This window comes from Orycteropus afer, unplaced genomic scaffold (assembly GCF_000298275.1).
Source record: "Orycteropus afer afer isolate SDZICR_OR568_19922 unplaced genomic scaffold, OryAfe1.0 scaffold00051, whole genome shotgun sequence".
Taxonomy (NCBI): Eukaryota; Metazoa; Chordata; class Mammalia; order Tubulidentata; family Orycteropodidae; genus Orycteropus; species Orycteropus afer.
In genome coordinates, this window is record NW_006921638.1 from 2491681 (window position 1) to 2507896 (window position 16216).

Genomic DNA, 16216 nt, shown 5'->3' on the forward strand with positions numbered 1-16216 from the left:
CTGGTAGCATAGTGGCTAAGGCACTTAACTGCTAACCAGAAGGCTGGCGGTTCAAACCCACCAGCCACTCCTCGGAAGAAAGGTTGGGCAATCTACTTCCGTAGTGATACTGTCTCGGAAACCCAAGAAGGGGTCGTTATGAGTCGGGTCCGACTCGATGGCACATAACAACAACAACAACAACAGGTTTGCCCTATTTTATCCTTGATAAACTTTATAGTTTTGACTTTTATATTTAGGTCTTTGATCCATCTTGAATTCTTTTTTGTATAGCGTGTGAGGTATGGATCTTCATTTTACTGCAAGTGGATATCCAATTTTGCCAGTATCATTTTTGAAAGAGGCTACCTCTCCCCATTTAATGGATTTTGACCCTTTGTCAATGATCAGCTGTCCATAGATGGATGGGTCCATTTCTGGGTTCTCAATTTGGTTCCACTGGTCATGGTACCAATACCACACAGTTTTGGCTGCTGTAGCTGTATAGTAGGTTTTGAGACTGGGGAGGTGTGAGACATCCTACTTTGTTTTGCTTCTTCAGTAGTGCTTTGCATATCTGAGGTCTCTTTCCTCTCTATATAAAGTTAGTGATTGGTTTTTCCATGTCCTTAAAGAATGCTGATGGAATCTGGATCAGGATTACATTGAATGTATAGATTGCTTTGTGTAGTAGTGACATTTTCACAATATTCAGTCTTTCTATCTGTGAACATTGCATATTTTCCCATTTATGCAGGTCTTTTGTATTTTCTTGTAGTAGTGTTTTTTAATTTCCTTTGTATAGGTCTTTTGTGTCCCTGATAAGATTGATTCCTAAGTATTTTATCTTTTTGGTAGCTATTGTAAATGGTATTATTTTCCTTACTTCTTTTCAGAGATCTCTTTGTTGATATAGAGGAATCCAGTGGATTTGTGTATGTTGATCTTGTATCCTGCCATTTTGCTGAAAGAAAATTCCAGGAATTTTCTTGCAAAGTCTCAGGTTTTCTATGTATAGGATCATGTCATCTGCAAATAGAAATAGCTTTGCTTCTTTGCCAATTTGAATGCCTTTTATTTCTCTTTCTTGCCTTATTGCTCTGGCTCAGACTTTCAATACAATGTTAAATAGGAGTGGTGATACAGGGCGTCATTGTCTGGTTCCCATTTGCAAAGGGAATGCTTTGAGTCTTTCTCCATTGAGAATAATATTGGCTGTTGGTTTTATATATATGCTGTTCTGGTTACCTAGCACCGCTCTGAAGAGAAATATACCACAAATGGGATGGCCTTAACAAACAGGAGTTTATTCTTAAAGTTTGGAGGCTTTAAGTCCAAGTTCAAAGTGCCAGGCTCTAGAGGCTGGGTGAAAGCCTCTCAACCTTGGGGTCCAGCTCTGCCTCCTGCTCCCGGCCAACTGAAGCTGGAGGCTTTTCGTCACTTAGACAGCCGCTGGCTGCTGAAGCTGAGAAGCCCCAAGGTTGATAAGTAAAAAGACACAGTTCCAATGTTACCAAACCACACAGCAGGCCATTAACTTAAGTCCACTGTAAGTCCCAAGGTCGGCAGAGCATGCCAGGCTGCCTAGCAATGACATGGCTACATGCAGGGTCTAAGCATGCCATAGGCTAGAGACCTCAGCATCAGACAGCAGGACAGACGGCAAGAGACTGGCATGAGAGATGGCAGGAGCAGAGCCAAGAGAACTGGCATGAGACAGCGACATCCTTACCAGCCCACAGAGGAGAAAGCCAGGTGCCATTGGGTAAATGGCTTACTGGAAGAGTGGGTTGCCTTCAAGCATTAATTGGTAGAAAAGATCGGCATGACGTGGAGTAGCAGGTTGGCCAGCCCATGGAGCAAAAAAAAGCCGAGTGCCTTTTGGGCACGGTTTTTCAGTGGAGTGGGTTGCCCTCAGGCATTAATCGGCAGAAGCGAAGAGACCAAGGAAATGGAAGCAGAGCTGCATCAGCCTTAAGGGTAGGACCATGGCCTTTGGGGGTGGAACCACCACAGCCCCCCAGATTTCAAAAAGCCAAGCCTTCACCAACTTAGTTCTGGAGTGTGGGGCTGCTCGTTCATGTGAGCCAGTGGGATGGAGCCATAGCCGCTGCCCAAGAATGAGGGGGTGGCGCTGCAATGCCCAAGAGGGAGAGGAACGGGGCCTATTTCTAGGCCAAGGGGGTGAGGTTGCCATTTAGGAACTAGGGGACTGGAGCCACCCAGTGGAGGAGATCTGTACAGATACCACTCATTGAAGATCTGTACAGGTGCCAAGTTGACAAGAGGTGGAATTGTGATGGTTATATTTGTATGTCAACTTGGCTAGGCTTGGTCGAGTGTCTGGGCAGCTGGATGTAGTATTCCCTATGATGAGACTGGTAATCAATTCCATAGTGGAATCCACTGGGAGCAGCTGAGTAGCTGCCTTTGGGTATGTGATCTGCTTCCGGTATATAAGGAGAAGCTTTGAGAAAGGCCTTTAGCCTTTGGCATACTTGGACCCTGCATGTAGCCATGCCATTGTTCAGCAGCCTGCTATGCTCTGCCAACCTTGGAACTTATAATGGACTTAAGTTAACGGCTTGCCGTGTGGATTGGTAACATCGGGACTGTGCCTTTTTACTTGTCAACCTTGGGGCTTCTCAGCCTCAGCAGCCAACAGTTGTCTGAGTGAACAAATGCCTCTAGTTCCAGTGGACCGGGAGCAGGAGGCAGAGCTAGACCCCATGGTTGAAGAGCTTTCACTCAGCCCCTAGAGCCTGGCATTTTGAACTTAGACTTAAAGCTTCCAAATTGTAAGAATAAACTCCTGTTTGTTAAGGCCATCCCATTTGTGGTATATTTCTTGTCAGAGCGTCACTAGGTAACCAGAACATATGCCCTTTATTATATTGAGGAATTTTCTTTTATTCTTATTTTGCTGAAAGTTTTAACCAGGAATGGGTGTTGGATTTTATCAAATACTTTTTTGCATTGATTGACATGATCATGTGGTTCTTTTCCTTTGTTTTGTTAATGTGATGAATTACATTGATTGTTTTTCTGATATTGAACCATCCTTGCACACCTGGTATGAATCCCACTTGGTCATGGTATATTATTTTTTGATATGTTGTTGGATTCTGTTGGCTAGGATTTTGTTGAAGATTTTTGCATCTATATTCATGAGGAGCTTGCTGAAAATGAGGATGACTTGAAACACTTACTAATGAAGATTAAAGACTACTTCTGCAGTATGGATTGCACCTCAATATAAAGAAAACAAAAATTCTCCCACCTGGGCCAATAAACAGCTTAATGGTGGATGGAGAAATGATTGAAGTTGTAAAGAATTTCATATTACTTGGTTCTACAATCAACACCAATGGAAGCAGCAGTCAAGACATCAGACAACATACTGCATTGGGAAATCTGCTGCAAAAGACCTCTTTCAAGTGATGAAGGGCAAAGATGTCTCCTTGAAGACTAAGTTGCGCCTAACCTAAACCATGGTATTTTCAGTCACCAATTATGCTTGTGAGAGCTGGACAATGAATAAGGAAGACTGAAGAAGAGTTGATGCTTTTGAGTTGTGGTGTTGGAGAAGAATGCTAAAAGTACCGTGGTCTGCTAAAAGGACTAACAAATCTGTCCTAGAAGAAGTGCAGCCAGAATGCTCCTTGGAAGTGAGAATAGCCAGACTTCACCTCACCTACTTTTGTTATGTTGTCAGAAGAAACCATTCCCTGTAGAAGGATATCATGTTTGGCAAAGTGGAAGGTCAATGAAGAAGGAGAAAGCCCTCAACATGATGGATAGACAGTGACTGCAATGATGGGCTCAGGTATAGCAAGGAATGCGAGGCTGGCACAAGACCAGGCAGTGTTTAGTTCTGTTGTGCTTAGGGTTGCTGTGAATCGGAGATGACTCAATGGCACCCAACGACGACAACAACATTCATGAGAGATATTTGTCTGTAGTTTTCCTTTATAGTGGTGTCTTTACCTCGTTTTGGGATCAATGTTGTCTTTGCTTCATAGAATGAATTTGGTAGTATTTCATTATTTTTTATGTTCTGGAATAGTTTGTGTAGTATAGGTGTCAGCTCTTCTCTGAACATTTTAGAGAATTCTCCAGTGAAGTCATCTGGGCCAGAACTTTTTTGTGTTGGGTAGTTTTTTTTTTTTTTTTTTAATGAGCTGCTCGATTTCTTCTTTTGTTCTGGGTCTGTTCAAGTATTTCATCTCAGACTGAGTTAGTTTAGGTTAAGTCTTGTGTTTCTAGAAATTCTTCCATCTCTTCTAGGTTTTCAAATTTGTTGGAGTACAGTTCTTCATAATATTCTGTTATTATCTTTTTTATTTTAGTTGGTTCTGTTGTGATGTTGCCCATTTCACTTATTATTCATGTTATTTGCATCTTCTCTTTTCCTTTTTTAAATTTTCCAGTGATTTATCAATTTTGTAAATCTTTTCAAAGAACCACTGTAGTGTAGTAAATTACATAGTGTGGGTTTTCTAGCCATAGTCTTTGTAAACTCTGTGGTGGAATTTGCTATGAACAACTGAGTAGCTCCTGATTGTTAAAGTTATCTACCTGGGGTATTTCTGTTGAGGGTAGCACAAAGTAATCTTCCGGGAGGTTCATTCTCTCTCAGGTGTATAGAATTCTGATACTGGGATTGGTTAGTTTGGCCTCTCTGCCAGGCTCAAAGGAGCCCTCCTAGAGGCAGAGGGAATCTCTCACTGCCAGCTGAGAGATGTGAGAGACACACATTGCTGAGAGAGAGATGAAAGAGACACGTGCTGCTGAGAGAGACACACACTGCTGAGAGAGAGAAGGAGACACCGAGATACATGCATTACAAGAAGAGAGACTGGGAGAGACTGTTGGCTGAGAGACGGCAGGCTGAGAGAGATTGAGCATGTTCCTGAATTTGAATTGTATCCTGTTGCTTCCCTAATAAATCCCATAATCTGTGAGTTCTTTGTGGCCACTGCAGCGAATTATCAAACCCAGCAGAGAGTTGGTGGGTGCTGTGGGAGAAACAGTTGGTGTCAGGGTTAGTGAAAGGGCTGGAGGGAGGCAGCATGTCTGGCCTCACAGGAATAGGCCTTGGGCTGCTGATGGTGATTCTGTCTTCCTCTTGTGGAGTTAGAGGAGGTCAGAAGATGGTGCCTCCCTGCCCCTTTTGTAACCACCTTCTCTTGTTGACTTTCTCTATTTTTTTTGTTTTTGTATTTTGCTTCATTTATTTCTGCTCTGATCTTTATTATTTCTTTTCTTCAGGATATTGTAGGTATCTTTTGTTGCTCTTTTTCTAAATGTTGGAGTTTATGAGTTAGGGTGTTGATTTTGATTCTTTCTTCTTTTTTGATGTGTGCATTTATTGCTATCAGTTGACCTCTGAGTACTGCTTCCATTGTAACCCAAAGGTTTTACTAAGTTGTATTTTCATTCACATTTGTTTCTAGGATTTTTTTTAATTTCACTCTTTATTTCTTCTGTTACCCAGTCATTTTTGTGCAATGTATCATTTAGTTTCCACATATTTGACTTTTTTTCCTGATCTTCCTGTTACTGATTTCTAATTTTATTGCATTGTGATCCAAGAAGATGCTTTATAGTAGTACTTCAGTGTTTTTAAATTTGTTGAGACTTGTTTTGTGGCTTGACATATGGTCTATTCTGGAGAATGATCCATGTGCACTGGAGAAGAATGTGTATCATGTTTAGTTGGTTGGAGTGCTCTGTATATGTCTGTGAGGTCAAGTTGGTTGTGTTGTTGAGATCTTCCATATCTTTGTTGTTTTTTTTTTTTGTTGACCTGTCCCTCCTTGAAAGTGGTGTGTTAAAATCTACTATTATTATTGTAGAATTGTCTATTTTTCCTTTCAATTCATTTAGTGTTTGCTTTATGCATTTTAGAACTCTTTCACTGGTTGCATGGATGTTTATTGTGGTAATGTCTTCTTGGTCACTTGACCCTTTTCACATTATATAATGCCCTTCTTTGTCCCTTATGCTGGATTTTACCTTGAGGTTTATTTTATCAGAAATTAATATTGCCACTCTTGCTGTTTTTTGGTTGCCATTAGCTTGATATATTTTTTCTATCCCTTGATTTTAAATTTATTTTATCTTTGTGTCTAAGGTGGGCCTCTTGTGGGCAGCATATTGATGGGTCTTCTTTTCTTATCCAATCTGCCATTCTCTTTCTCTTGACTAGTGTATTTAGACCACTCACATTCAGTGTAATTAATGGTAAGTATGAATTTATTGCTGTCATTCTATTGTGTGGGTTATTTTGGTTGTGTTGTTAGTGGTTTTTAGTTCCCAATATTTTTGTGTGCTAAGTTCATTTTGCTATCAAGTATTTTTTCACTTTTATTCATTGTTAGTTTTGAGTATACTAAACTGTTGTGATTTTCTTCTTTCTTAGTTTGGTTAGGAGTGTTAATTTTCTTTGTGGTTACCCTATAGTAAATTCTTATCTCGCTAAGTTTGAAACAGTCTGTTCTATATAGACATTGTCCTGACTTCCTTTCCATTTGGAAATTTTGCAATTATAACATTTATTCCCTCTGTTTGGTTTGTTGTTGGTGTCATTTATAGATTGACTCTTCTATTTCTCTAATTACATCTTCTGTGATCTTATTTTGAGATTCTTTTCCTGGGTTGGTTTCTAGGGGGTGGTGTCAAGTATCTTGATTTTAATTTGTTGTTTTCTATTGGAAGGACTCCTTTTAGTGTTTCTTGTAGGGTTGTCTGACTTTCACAAATTCCCTTAATTTCTGTTTGTCTGGGAATGTCTTAATTTCACCCTCATATTTTATAGAAAATTTGGCTGGATATATGATTCTTGGTTGGCAGTTCTTTTCCTTCAATGTTTTATATATGCCATCCCATTGCCTTCTTGCCTACATGGTTTTTGCTGAGAAATCAGAACTTTGTCTTATTGGTTGTCCATTGTAGGTAACATTTCACTTTTCCTGAGCTGCTCTTAAGATCCTTTCTTAGTCTTTGGTTTTGGAAAATTTGATTATGATATGTCTTGGTGAGTTTCTTTTACTGTCTATCCTGTAGGGGTTCATTGAGCTCCTTGGATAGATAGCTCTTCATCTTTCATGACATAAGGGAAGTTTCCTGTTAGCAAGTCTTCAACAATTTTCTCAGCGTTTTTTCACACTAAGCCAAATTTAAATAAAATGCTTTAGAACACCAGTCTTGTGTCCTGTTAAATCATTAATTAGTAGTGTAAATTTGAAGTGGAATAGCTACTGATTTAGGCTCTAGATGCACATAAAATAAAGGCAGAAAATATGCTACTAATGATAAACAGCAAAACAATTATTTTAAACCTCAAACAAGAGGGCAGCGTTTCTAACTTCATGATGTTAAAAGTTTTCTAGAGTGCTAGTGTCTCTTGGGCATTCCATTTGTAGTGCTGGGCTTCCAGCCAGATGGGAATTGCTGATTTACCACTCAACACTGTGTTCTTAAAGTATACCAGGGGATAGGAGCTATGCAAGCATATTTGGACCAGTCCATCAGATGACTATCTTACCGTGACAGAAAATGGGAGGAAAGAGGAAGAATAAGTCCATCACAGAAAGTGTGATGGCTTTTGTTGTTCCTTCATTGTTTCCCAGAATAGCACCAAACTGAAACTAAATTCACTGCCATCGAGTTGATTACAACACTTTGCAACCCCCATTGGTTTTCCAGGGCTTTAAATCTTTACGGAAATAGATTGCCCCATCTTCCTTCTGTAGAGTGGCTAGTGGATTTGAACTATAGACCTTCTGGTTTTCATCCAAATGCCTTATCCACTATGCCCTCAGAGCATAGTGCCAATTTCCTTAAATTGACATCCTTCACAGTTCATCCTCTTCCACTTCACCTCTTAGTCTAGATACCCCCACAGTTCCACCTACCATTCCCAGAACATGTCAAGTCTTTCTATGACTCTGGACTTCCAGACTCACAGGTTACCAAAACTAAAACCAAACCCACTGTCACCAAGCTGATTTTGACTCATTGGAACTCCCATTGGATTTCCAAGGCTGTAAATCTTTATGGAAATAGATTGCCTCATCATTCTCCCACCAAGCAGCTGGTGGGTTTGAACTGCTGACCTGGTTAGCAGCCAAATGTCTTATCCATTACACCACCAGAACTTCTTAAACATACAAGTTACTCTTTCCATCTCTTCACCTGACAGAATTCTACCCATACTTCATATTGCCTCCAATTTCACTGTGTTAGACTGGGTTCTCTAGAAAAACAAAACCAGTAAAGTTTATATAGCGAGAGAAAGGGAAATTTATCTTAGGAAAATGACACACTTATGGAACCTGGCAAGTCCAAAGTTCTTGGATCAAATGTCAAGCAGGAGGCTTTTCCTGGTTCACACAGCTGCAGGGGCTGACGAGCTCAAGGTTGGCAGGCAGTAGACCGGCTGTTGACTCCAACGAATATGACTCCAAGATCTCCAGGCCGAATGGTGGATTGTTTGCTCATGGACAGTTGTAGGCAACACAACAGAATCCCGATCCACAGAATAGTGTCTCTTTTCCCAGGATGTCCATAAATATACTATTAGCAGGCCACACCCCTAGGGAAGCTCCCTTTCAATGGATTGGCTGCTCAAAACATATACATCTGATCCCATCATTGGAATATCCCACATCACAATTGCTTAAACTACACAGAATTGTGGTCCAGCCAAGTTGACACACAGCTCCAACTATCACAGTCACCTCTAGCAAAACTTTACTGCCTACTTCTTACCCTTAGACAATTAGTTATGTCATTCCCCATCCTCCCACACAATCATTTTCATGCTGCACATATTTTAGTTTTATCTGTCAGCATGGCTCGCTTCTTTACCATGCTGCACTCCCTGGAGGCAAGGTCCTAAGTTTTACTCTTCTTTGTACCCACAGCCCCTAGCACAGTTCCTGGCACATGATAAAGGTTCACTGAACACATGATTAACAAATAGATAGAGGAATGGATGTATAATTCATTCATTCAATAATTATTTACTCTGCTCCAATCATGTACCAGGCACTACTGAGGAGCTAGGACTACAGAAAAGCAAAGGAGACAGAAACCATCCCTTATGGAGCTTGGAGTCTGGATATAGAGACAGAAAAAGTATAAACTACAAAATAAAATCATTTTTAATTTTCATATGTGCTATGAAGGAAATAGGATTCTGAAATAGAGGAAAATGGAGTGAATTGACTTTTCATAGGTTGGTCAGGAATAATCTCCCTGAAAAGTAAAGTCAGCTGAGAGTTGATGGTTGTGAAAGAATTAGCTGGAGAATATACCAGAGAAATGGAACAACATATACAAAGGCCCTGAGGCAGGAAAGTGTTTGGAGTGTTTACAGAACTGAAAGAAGGCAAAGCTGACTGGGGGACAGTGATCAAGAGGGAGACTTGTTGGAAATGAGGTTTGAGGTAGGCAGGAACCAATTCTTATAGGTATTCATGGGGAAATTTAACTTTTAGATCTGAATGCAATATGAAACAAGCTCATGTTTTTAAGAAGAGATTGGAAGGGCAGGAATACATGAGAGCAGATACCTTAGAAGACAGTTACTGCACTGAGGGTGAGAGATGATGAAGGCTTAGACCAGGCTGGAGGCAGTGTGGATTAGAGACATCCAGACAGACTGGAGAGATATTTTGGAAGTAGAATTCAACAGAATTTAACTGTCCATGGGAAATAAAGGAAAGGAAGGAGTCAGGGATGACTCTGAGGTTTCTGACTTGAGTAACAGATGGTGTTATTTGTTTAAAAGGAAAGGCTTAAGTACAGAAAGATTTAGGGGATGTGGTGAGGATGAGAATAAAGAATTCTGTTTTGAACAGTTATGCCTAAAGTAAATCCAAGTAATGTCAGATGATCAATTGAATATGTAAGTGTGGCACTCAGAGGAGAGGTGTTTAAAGCTATCGAAGAGGGTATAAATCAGAGAAAGGGGTCTAGAATCAAGCCCCAAGAAACACATCAGTGTTCTCAGCTATGATTTTAAAAATTAAATAATTGATTGTATATCAATTAATATATAAAAAAAGATTTAGGGATGATGGAAAATCAGGGAAGGAGAGCAATTGAGAAGCCATTGCATTGGGTCAGCCAAGGGAATGCAGGCCCAGACTAGAGTAAGTGAGAATTGATTCTTCTTTTCTATTTATCACTCACTTTTCCCATGGCATTCTCATTTCTTCTCATAACATCAGTCATTTCCTCTGTTTATATTTAAGTCTTAATGTTTCTACTTGCTTGCTGAATACCGCATTCTGAGAATCCCACCAGTACTTCAAACTAAAAGATTCAAGTCCTGGTGATTTCTTCCATCCAATCATACTGCTTTTCTTAAACTCCTTTCTCCCATTGATGGTACTGTGAGCCTCTCAGCTATCCAGGTGTGAAGAAGCAATTCTGTCGCTGTATGTTGTTCCATTTTATTTTCCTCAATAAAAAAGTTGCCAAATTCATTGATTGCACATCTGAAATATTATTTAATCAGGTTGGCATAATCCCATTTATAAAACAAAGTCACTATTTAAAAGTACCCACTACTAAATAAAAAACAAAACAAAACCCATTGATGGCAAGTCAGTTCTGACTTGTGGCTACACTATTTGTTACAGAGTAGAACTGTTCAGTAGAGGTTCTAGACTACAATCTTTACAAAAGCAAATCACCAGGCCTTTCTTCCCTGATGCTTCCCTTCCCTGGGGGCTTCGAATCACCAACCTTCACGTTAGTAGATGAGCACAAACTATGCTACTACTATCATGTTGTTGTTGTAGCTATGTGCCATGGAGTCGGACCTGACTCATAGAGACCCCTCCTTGGGTTGCAGAGGCAGTATCACTACGGAAGTAGATTACCCAACCTTCCTTCCGAGGAGGGCTGGTGGATTTGAACCACCAGCCTTCTGGTTAGCAGTCAAGTGCCTTAGGCACTACTATCATAAATACTAATAAAATTCTTTTAGCCAGACAGATAGTCAGTGTCACTGTTTTAAAAGAGCTATATTTTCTTCAAATCTTTCTCCTTAAAATTTATCTTTGGACTAGAATATATCATAAGAAAAAGTTAAGAGAGTCTGCATAGAGATTTAGAGTGGCAAAGCCATTCAACCTTAGCAGAAAGAACTACTTTCATTCTATTTTTATCAAGTTTAGAAATGAATCATTGAAAGCAGAGATAGAAATAGAAATGGATAAGAAAGACCTGAGCCAACTAATTCATCTCATCTTTGACACAGAATAGTTTCCTATGCCAAATACATGTGAGATACTATGCAATAAAAGTCTTAGATGACAACATCTCAGTCATTTTCATAAGATGACTAATTATCCTTCCAGTTGCTCTCAGCATTGTTCTTTGAACTCCTTTCCCTGTATCGCTGTCATACGAGAGGTGTTTTCCTTTGTACACAGAAATGACCCAGGATACAAAGGGATGACCTCAATTTATTTTTCCAAAGTGGTTATGAGTTTACATTAGGTTAGCCCCCTCCTTTCCAATCCTTTTTGTGACCAGTGGCATGCATTTGTGAGATTATTATCCAGAACGTGCAGTGGTCCAGCCTGTTCTTTAGAATGGCTAAAGCTAAGGGAACACCTAGGAATCTAAGCATCCGCTTTGTACCATTAGCACTGATGCATTATTCTACTGAGGTTTCAAATGCAATGATTAGTGGGGAAGACTTCTCATTATGCCCTATTCCCCTATCACTTGGGGAGGCTAGGAACATTTGAAAGCAGTATTGTTTTTACATTCTTTGATTATTGTTTAATATCTTTTAGTTTTCTCTTATGTATCACATAAGAATAATGTAAGATCTTTTAAAGGATACATTCTCAGTTGTTTTTTCTAATCATTGACTCAAGTCAGTGATTAATGAAGTTTTCTCTTTTTTAAAAAAAAGTTCTTAAGTTCTTAAATCCATGTATATCAGTTCTTCAAGTTCCATGATGTGTCAAACCTCTTAGTTGGGACTTTCTACATATGCCATTAACATGTTGCAAACCTCTTCCAGATCATTAATAAAGATGATAAATAACACTAGATATAACACCCCCCCCCAACAAGCTAAATATACTCCATGTGACATTATCCTTTGTAATGTCTGACATACTTCTTTATCCAGTTGAGTCTATTCTTGTTCAAGCTAATGAGTTTGAGGAAAAAAACCTTCACACGAACCATTACATAGATTACATTTTTTGAACTGATGTCTAAAACTTAATTATAAGAATATTAGTGTTGTTAGGATTGCTTCTTTAAATTCTTCCTTACTAGTTCATAGCTAGCTGCTTGTGGAAAGCGACAATTTAAGAACTCTAAAATGACATGTGACTCTACTTTTCATAAACTACTCATTTCCTTTACACAGTTCTAATTTGCCCTTTTAAACAACTGCCACTTTATAATATTCTCTCTTTTTTTCTTTGATCAACTCTGTAAAACTAGGGAGGGTGAAAGGCCTTGATTGGCCCTGGACATGAAGAGTGGCAAGGTCAGGTCTGACTCGGGTTTTCTTACATGTTATGCAATTCAGGCTATTACTCAATAGATGACCCAGAACTGTTTTTCTTAGGAGAATATTAATTAAATTATAAAGAAGTAGCAGTTTAAGGTTTATCAGAAATGTTGATCAGTGTGCTTAAATTTGGTGAAGTATGCTACAAGAATAGTTCCTTCCATCCAGGCTGCATATGAATGCAGCATGGCTCTATCCCCTTTACCATGGGCAAGCCTGCCACCGAGAAGACTTCATTCTCAGTCTCATCTGGTGTTGCAGAAAACCCTAAAGCTGCAGGGATCACACAGCTGCAATAAATAAAGCATCTATTCAATATGTTTCTATGCCAAATATTATTCAGCATTCTTTGGGCCTTGGTTTGATCAAAAACATCATGGTGAACTTACTACCTTTCTTTTACTGCAGTGAACCCCAAGTAACTGTGAGAACTTTAACAATTCAAACTTGCATGTAAGCAAAATCACTTCCTTCTATTTAAAAATTGTAAAGACAATAATACAAATAACAAAAAAATAATAAAGGAAGTCTGTGGTACTTTTGAAGAGGTACTAGGATTAGTTTTAGATTTTTTTTTAGGGCAGATAATAGAAAAACGTTTAGAGTATGAGTCCAAAATGTATGGGTTGGGAAGAGATCTTTAAAAAAAAAAAAAAAAAGTTACATATGTGGCAATAAGAGGAAGAATATTATTAAGGATTTTCACAGAATTTTTAGTGTAAAGTCTCACTGTATAGTATTATGATCTCAGGGATATTTTGTGATATTTACCAAGTCTTCTGAGAGTTCATTTATTCAGGTCATATTTGAAGGAGGGGCTTATAAGATTCAGATGTAAAATATAATTCTGTAATATTCCCAGCTGATCCCATTAAATCCAACCCCATAAGGAGCAGGATAATGATGTGAACAATTCCCATTGTTTGAGATGTTACACCTCACTTGAAATGTATTCCTTCTGGATGAAAACTGCATTTCCTCTTTGTTTCTCTCTCCAGGCTGAGGTTCAACTCTGCTACCTGGAAGCACAAAGAGATGCTGTTGAGCAGATGTCCCTCAAGCTGTACAGCGAGCAGTATACCAACAGCAGCAAGAGAAAAGAAGAGTTTGCTGATATGTCAAAAGTTCATTCTGTGGGAAGCAATGGGTAGGGAACTATTCTTTTCATTGTTTTATTCTCACTAATCTCTACTTTTTACATGATTTACCACTGGTAGCTATTAGGCAGGCATTTCCTCACTAGCCAGTTCAATGGAGTATTTATATGCTTTTCCATTTGTGCCAGAATTGAAGACTGGGAATTTTTTTCACCCTTTATCATCTAGCCTAGAATTTTTATCTAAATTTTAATTATGTCTACAGAAATAGATTGCCCAGTCTCGCTTCCAAATTAATTAATTAATTTAAAAAACACCTTATGATTCTATAAAGTGATTTGTGGTGAAATTGTCTCTACAGTATTGATTTTTCTTCTTTATAAATTATTATTTTTTCCAGTGTATAGTCCCCTTTTTAAACTTCACAATTTACTTGAAAGACTATTTAAGAAACGTTTAAAATCAGAACCTCATTGGAATCATGGTAGAACAATGTTCTCCTGAATAGCTTGGATATTTAATAATTGTTTAGTGAGCATGGGCTGGCCACTTAATGTCACAAATGTCATCTGGGATAATAGATAAGTACTTAAGTTATCTGCGGTTGGTGAAGTAACCTAACACCTTCAGTGACCTATCAACAATTTCATTCAGGCTGAGACATATGGCTGTATTTACATTATGCTAACAACTCATACTTTTGAATGTATTCCGCTATTTCCAAATGAATTTAAAATTATGCAAAAATTACTCATATATGATAAATATGTAAAGTTAAATAAGTCATTAATTAAAATATAGTAAGTAATTAGAGTGAAAAAATAGTGATGAAACTAAATTATTCAATACTTCTGGATAACTTGACAAAATAATAATAAAAATAGAAACAATAACCTATTTCACTTTATACTTGAGCCAGACAACAAGGAAAAGACACTATTCACCCGTTTCACTACGTGTTAATAGCATTATGTAAACCTATGGGGTGTAACTTCCACTAACATATTCCCTGAAAAGGCAGGAGGAAAGAAATTTACATTTGTCTTTTAAGTGTTTATAGTTCTAACTGGACCTACAATCATCATATAAAGTTTTGGAATAAATTAATACACATTAAAAATTCACTTATGTAAAAAACCTCAAGGTCTAAGAATATAGGAAAAGGATCAGAGGCATCATTCAGTTTAGGAAATGGGAAACAATTTTCAAATTTTAAAATTGACCTATTTATATTATTTCTTGCTCTATCAGGGTATTTTTATATGTAGATATGTTATGTATATACATAAACTTATTCAATTCTGCAGACATTTATTCACAAGAGGAAAAGCATAGCATCAAGGAAGAAAGAAAGGTTAAATCTTGGAGCAGGAACAATAGCTGTTTTGAGGCCTTAATGTGCTTTAATTTCTCTAAATGCCTAAATAATCTCTGGTGTACATGCAGGCGCCAACTTTAGGTCATATTTTCATGTTTTCTAAAAGCCCTGGGGACTAAGCAGGCACCACGTGCTTCTGACCCCAGATTCCAAGGACCCAACCTGTGTACTTCTCTGGGCTCCACAAATCATAAATCTGCCCTGGGAATTGCTTAGTTAACAACATGCATTGTTCTGGGAAGTGGGAGTAGGTGAACTTGCCTGATATCCTTTGTTTATGCTCCTTGGGGTGCTGAAGGCTATGCATTGTGCAGAAGTTTAAGAGGGAACTGAAGAAAAGCCAGCTATTTGATACTAAGGACAAAAACTATATACTCCTTTCCATTTTCTGTTTACACACAGAAAAGCATTGTTTGAGAAATGCACATGGGTGAGGTTATCTGGGGTGTCCTGCCCCCAAGACTCTCTACTCCCACAGCCAAATCCCTAATTCTGAAACCTTAAGAACACAGCCTTGTAAAATTTATCTATTCAATGATACATGAACTTCATTAACTATTTCTTTTGTTATCTAGAATTAGCATTGTTTCTGATAAGCAATTGTGGGACTGGTGTGGGCTTCGTAGAGTCATCTTTCCATATGCAGATATCCAATATTCTAAAGAGAAAATTAAGTTGGTGATACAGTTCATGTGTTTTTATCACTTGCCCATGCCTACCTTCATCCTAAGAAGATTTGATGTACTAATGAATGGAGTACATAGTTGAAAACTGTTTAAGAAAAATTTCTCAAACAGGGAAGACTTGATTGCTATATAGAATGGTGATCGTGAATTTCTAAGAATTTCACACACTGAAATATTGTTTAGTAATGGATTTATAACCTCTGGTGGCATAGTGCCTAAGGAATTTGACTACTAAACAGACGGCTGGTGGTTCACTGCCTTGGAAACCCAAGGAGGGATCGCTATGAGTAGGAATCGACTTGTCAGCAGTGAGTTTTTGGTTTTGTTGGTTTAATGAAAGGGTCTGTGTAAAAGTGATATATAACACAGCATGTATACAACTATGAACTGTCTTTACCAGTCAGAAAATGTGAGATAGGAAGATTTCCCTAAATGTATATGAGGTTGTATGAACTTGGGTAACAGCATGTGTTCATTTGAGGAAGATTTGTCCACCTGGGAAAAACCCTGGCTCCTG

General features: G+C 38.4%; 1 protein-coding gene across 1 annotated transcript in view; it reads left to right on the forward strand.

Moving 5' to 3' along the window:
• The window catches only part of AKAP6 (A-kinase anchoring protein 6), a 549344-nt gene that overhangs the window by 325246 nt on the left and 207882 nt on the right, over positions 1-16216 (forward strand). The window contains exon 7 of the mRNA XM_007938531.2: positions 13537-13685. Coding sequence (XP_007936722.1) covers positions 13537-13685 — 149 coding nt within the window. The remainder of the gene's footprint in view (positions 1-13536; positions 13686-16216) is intronic.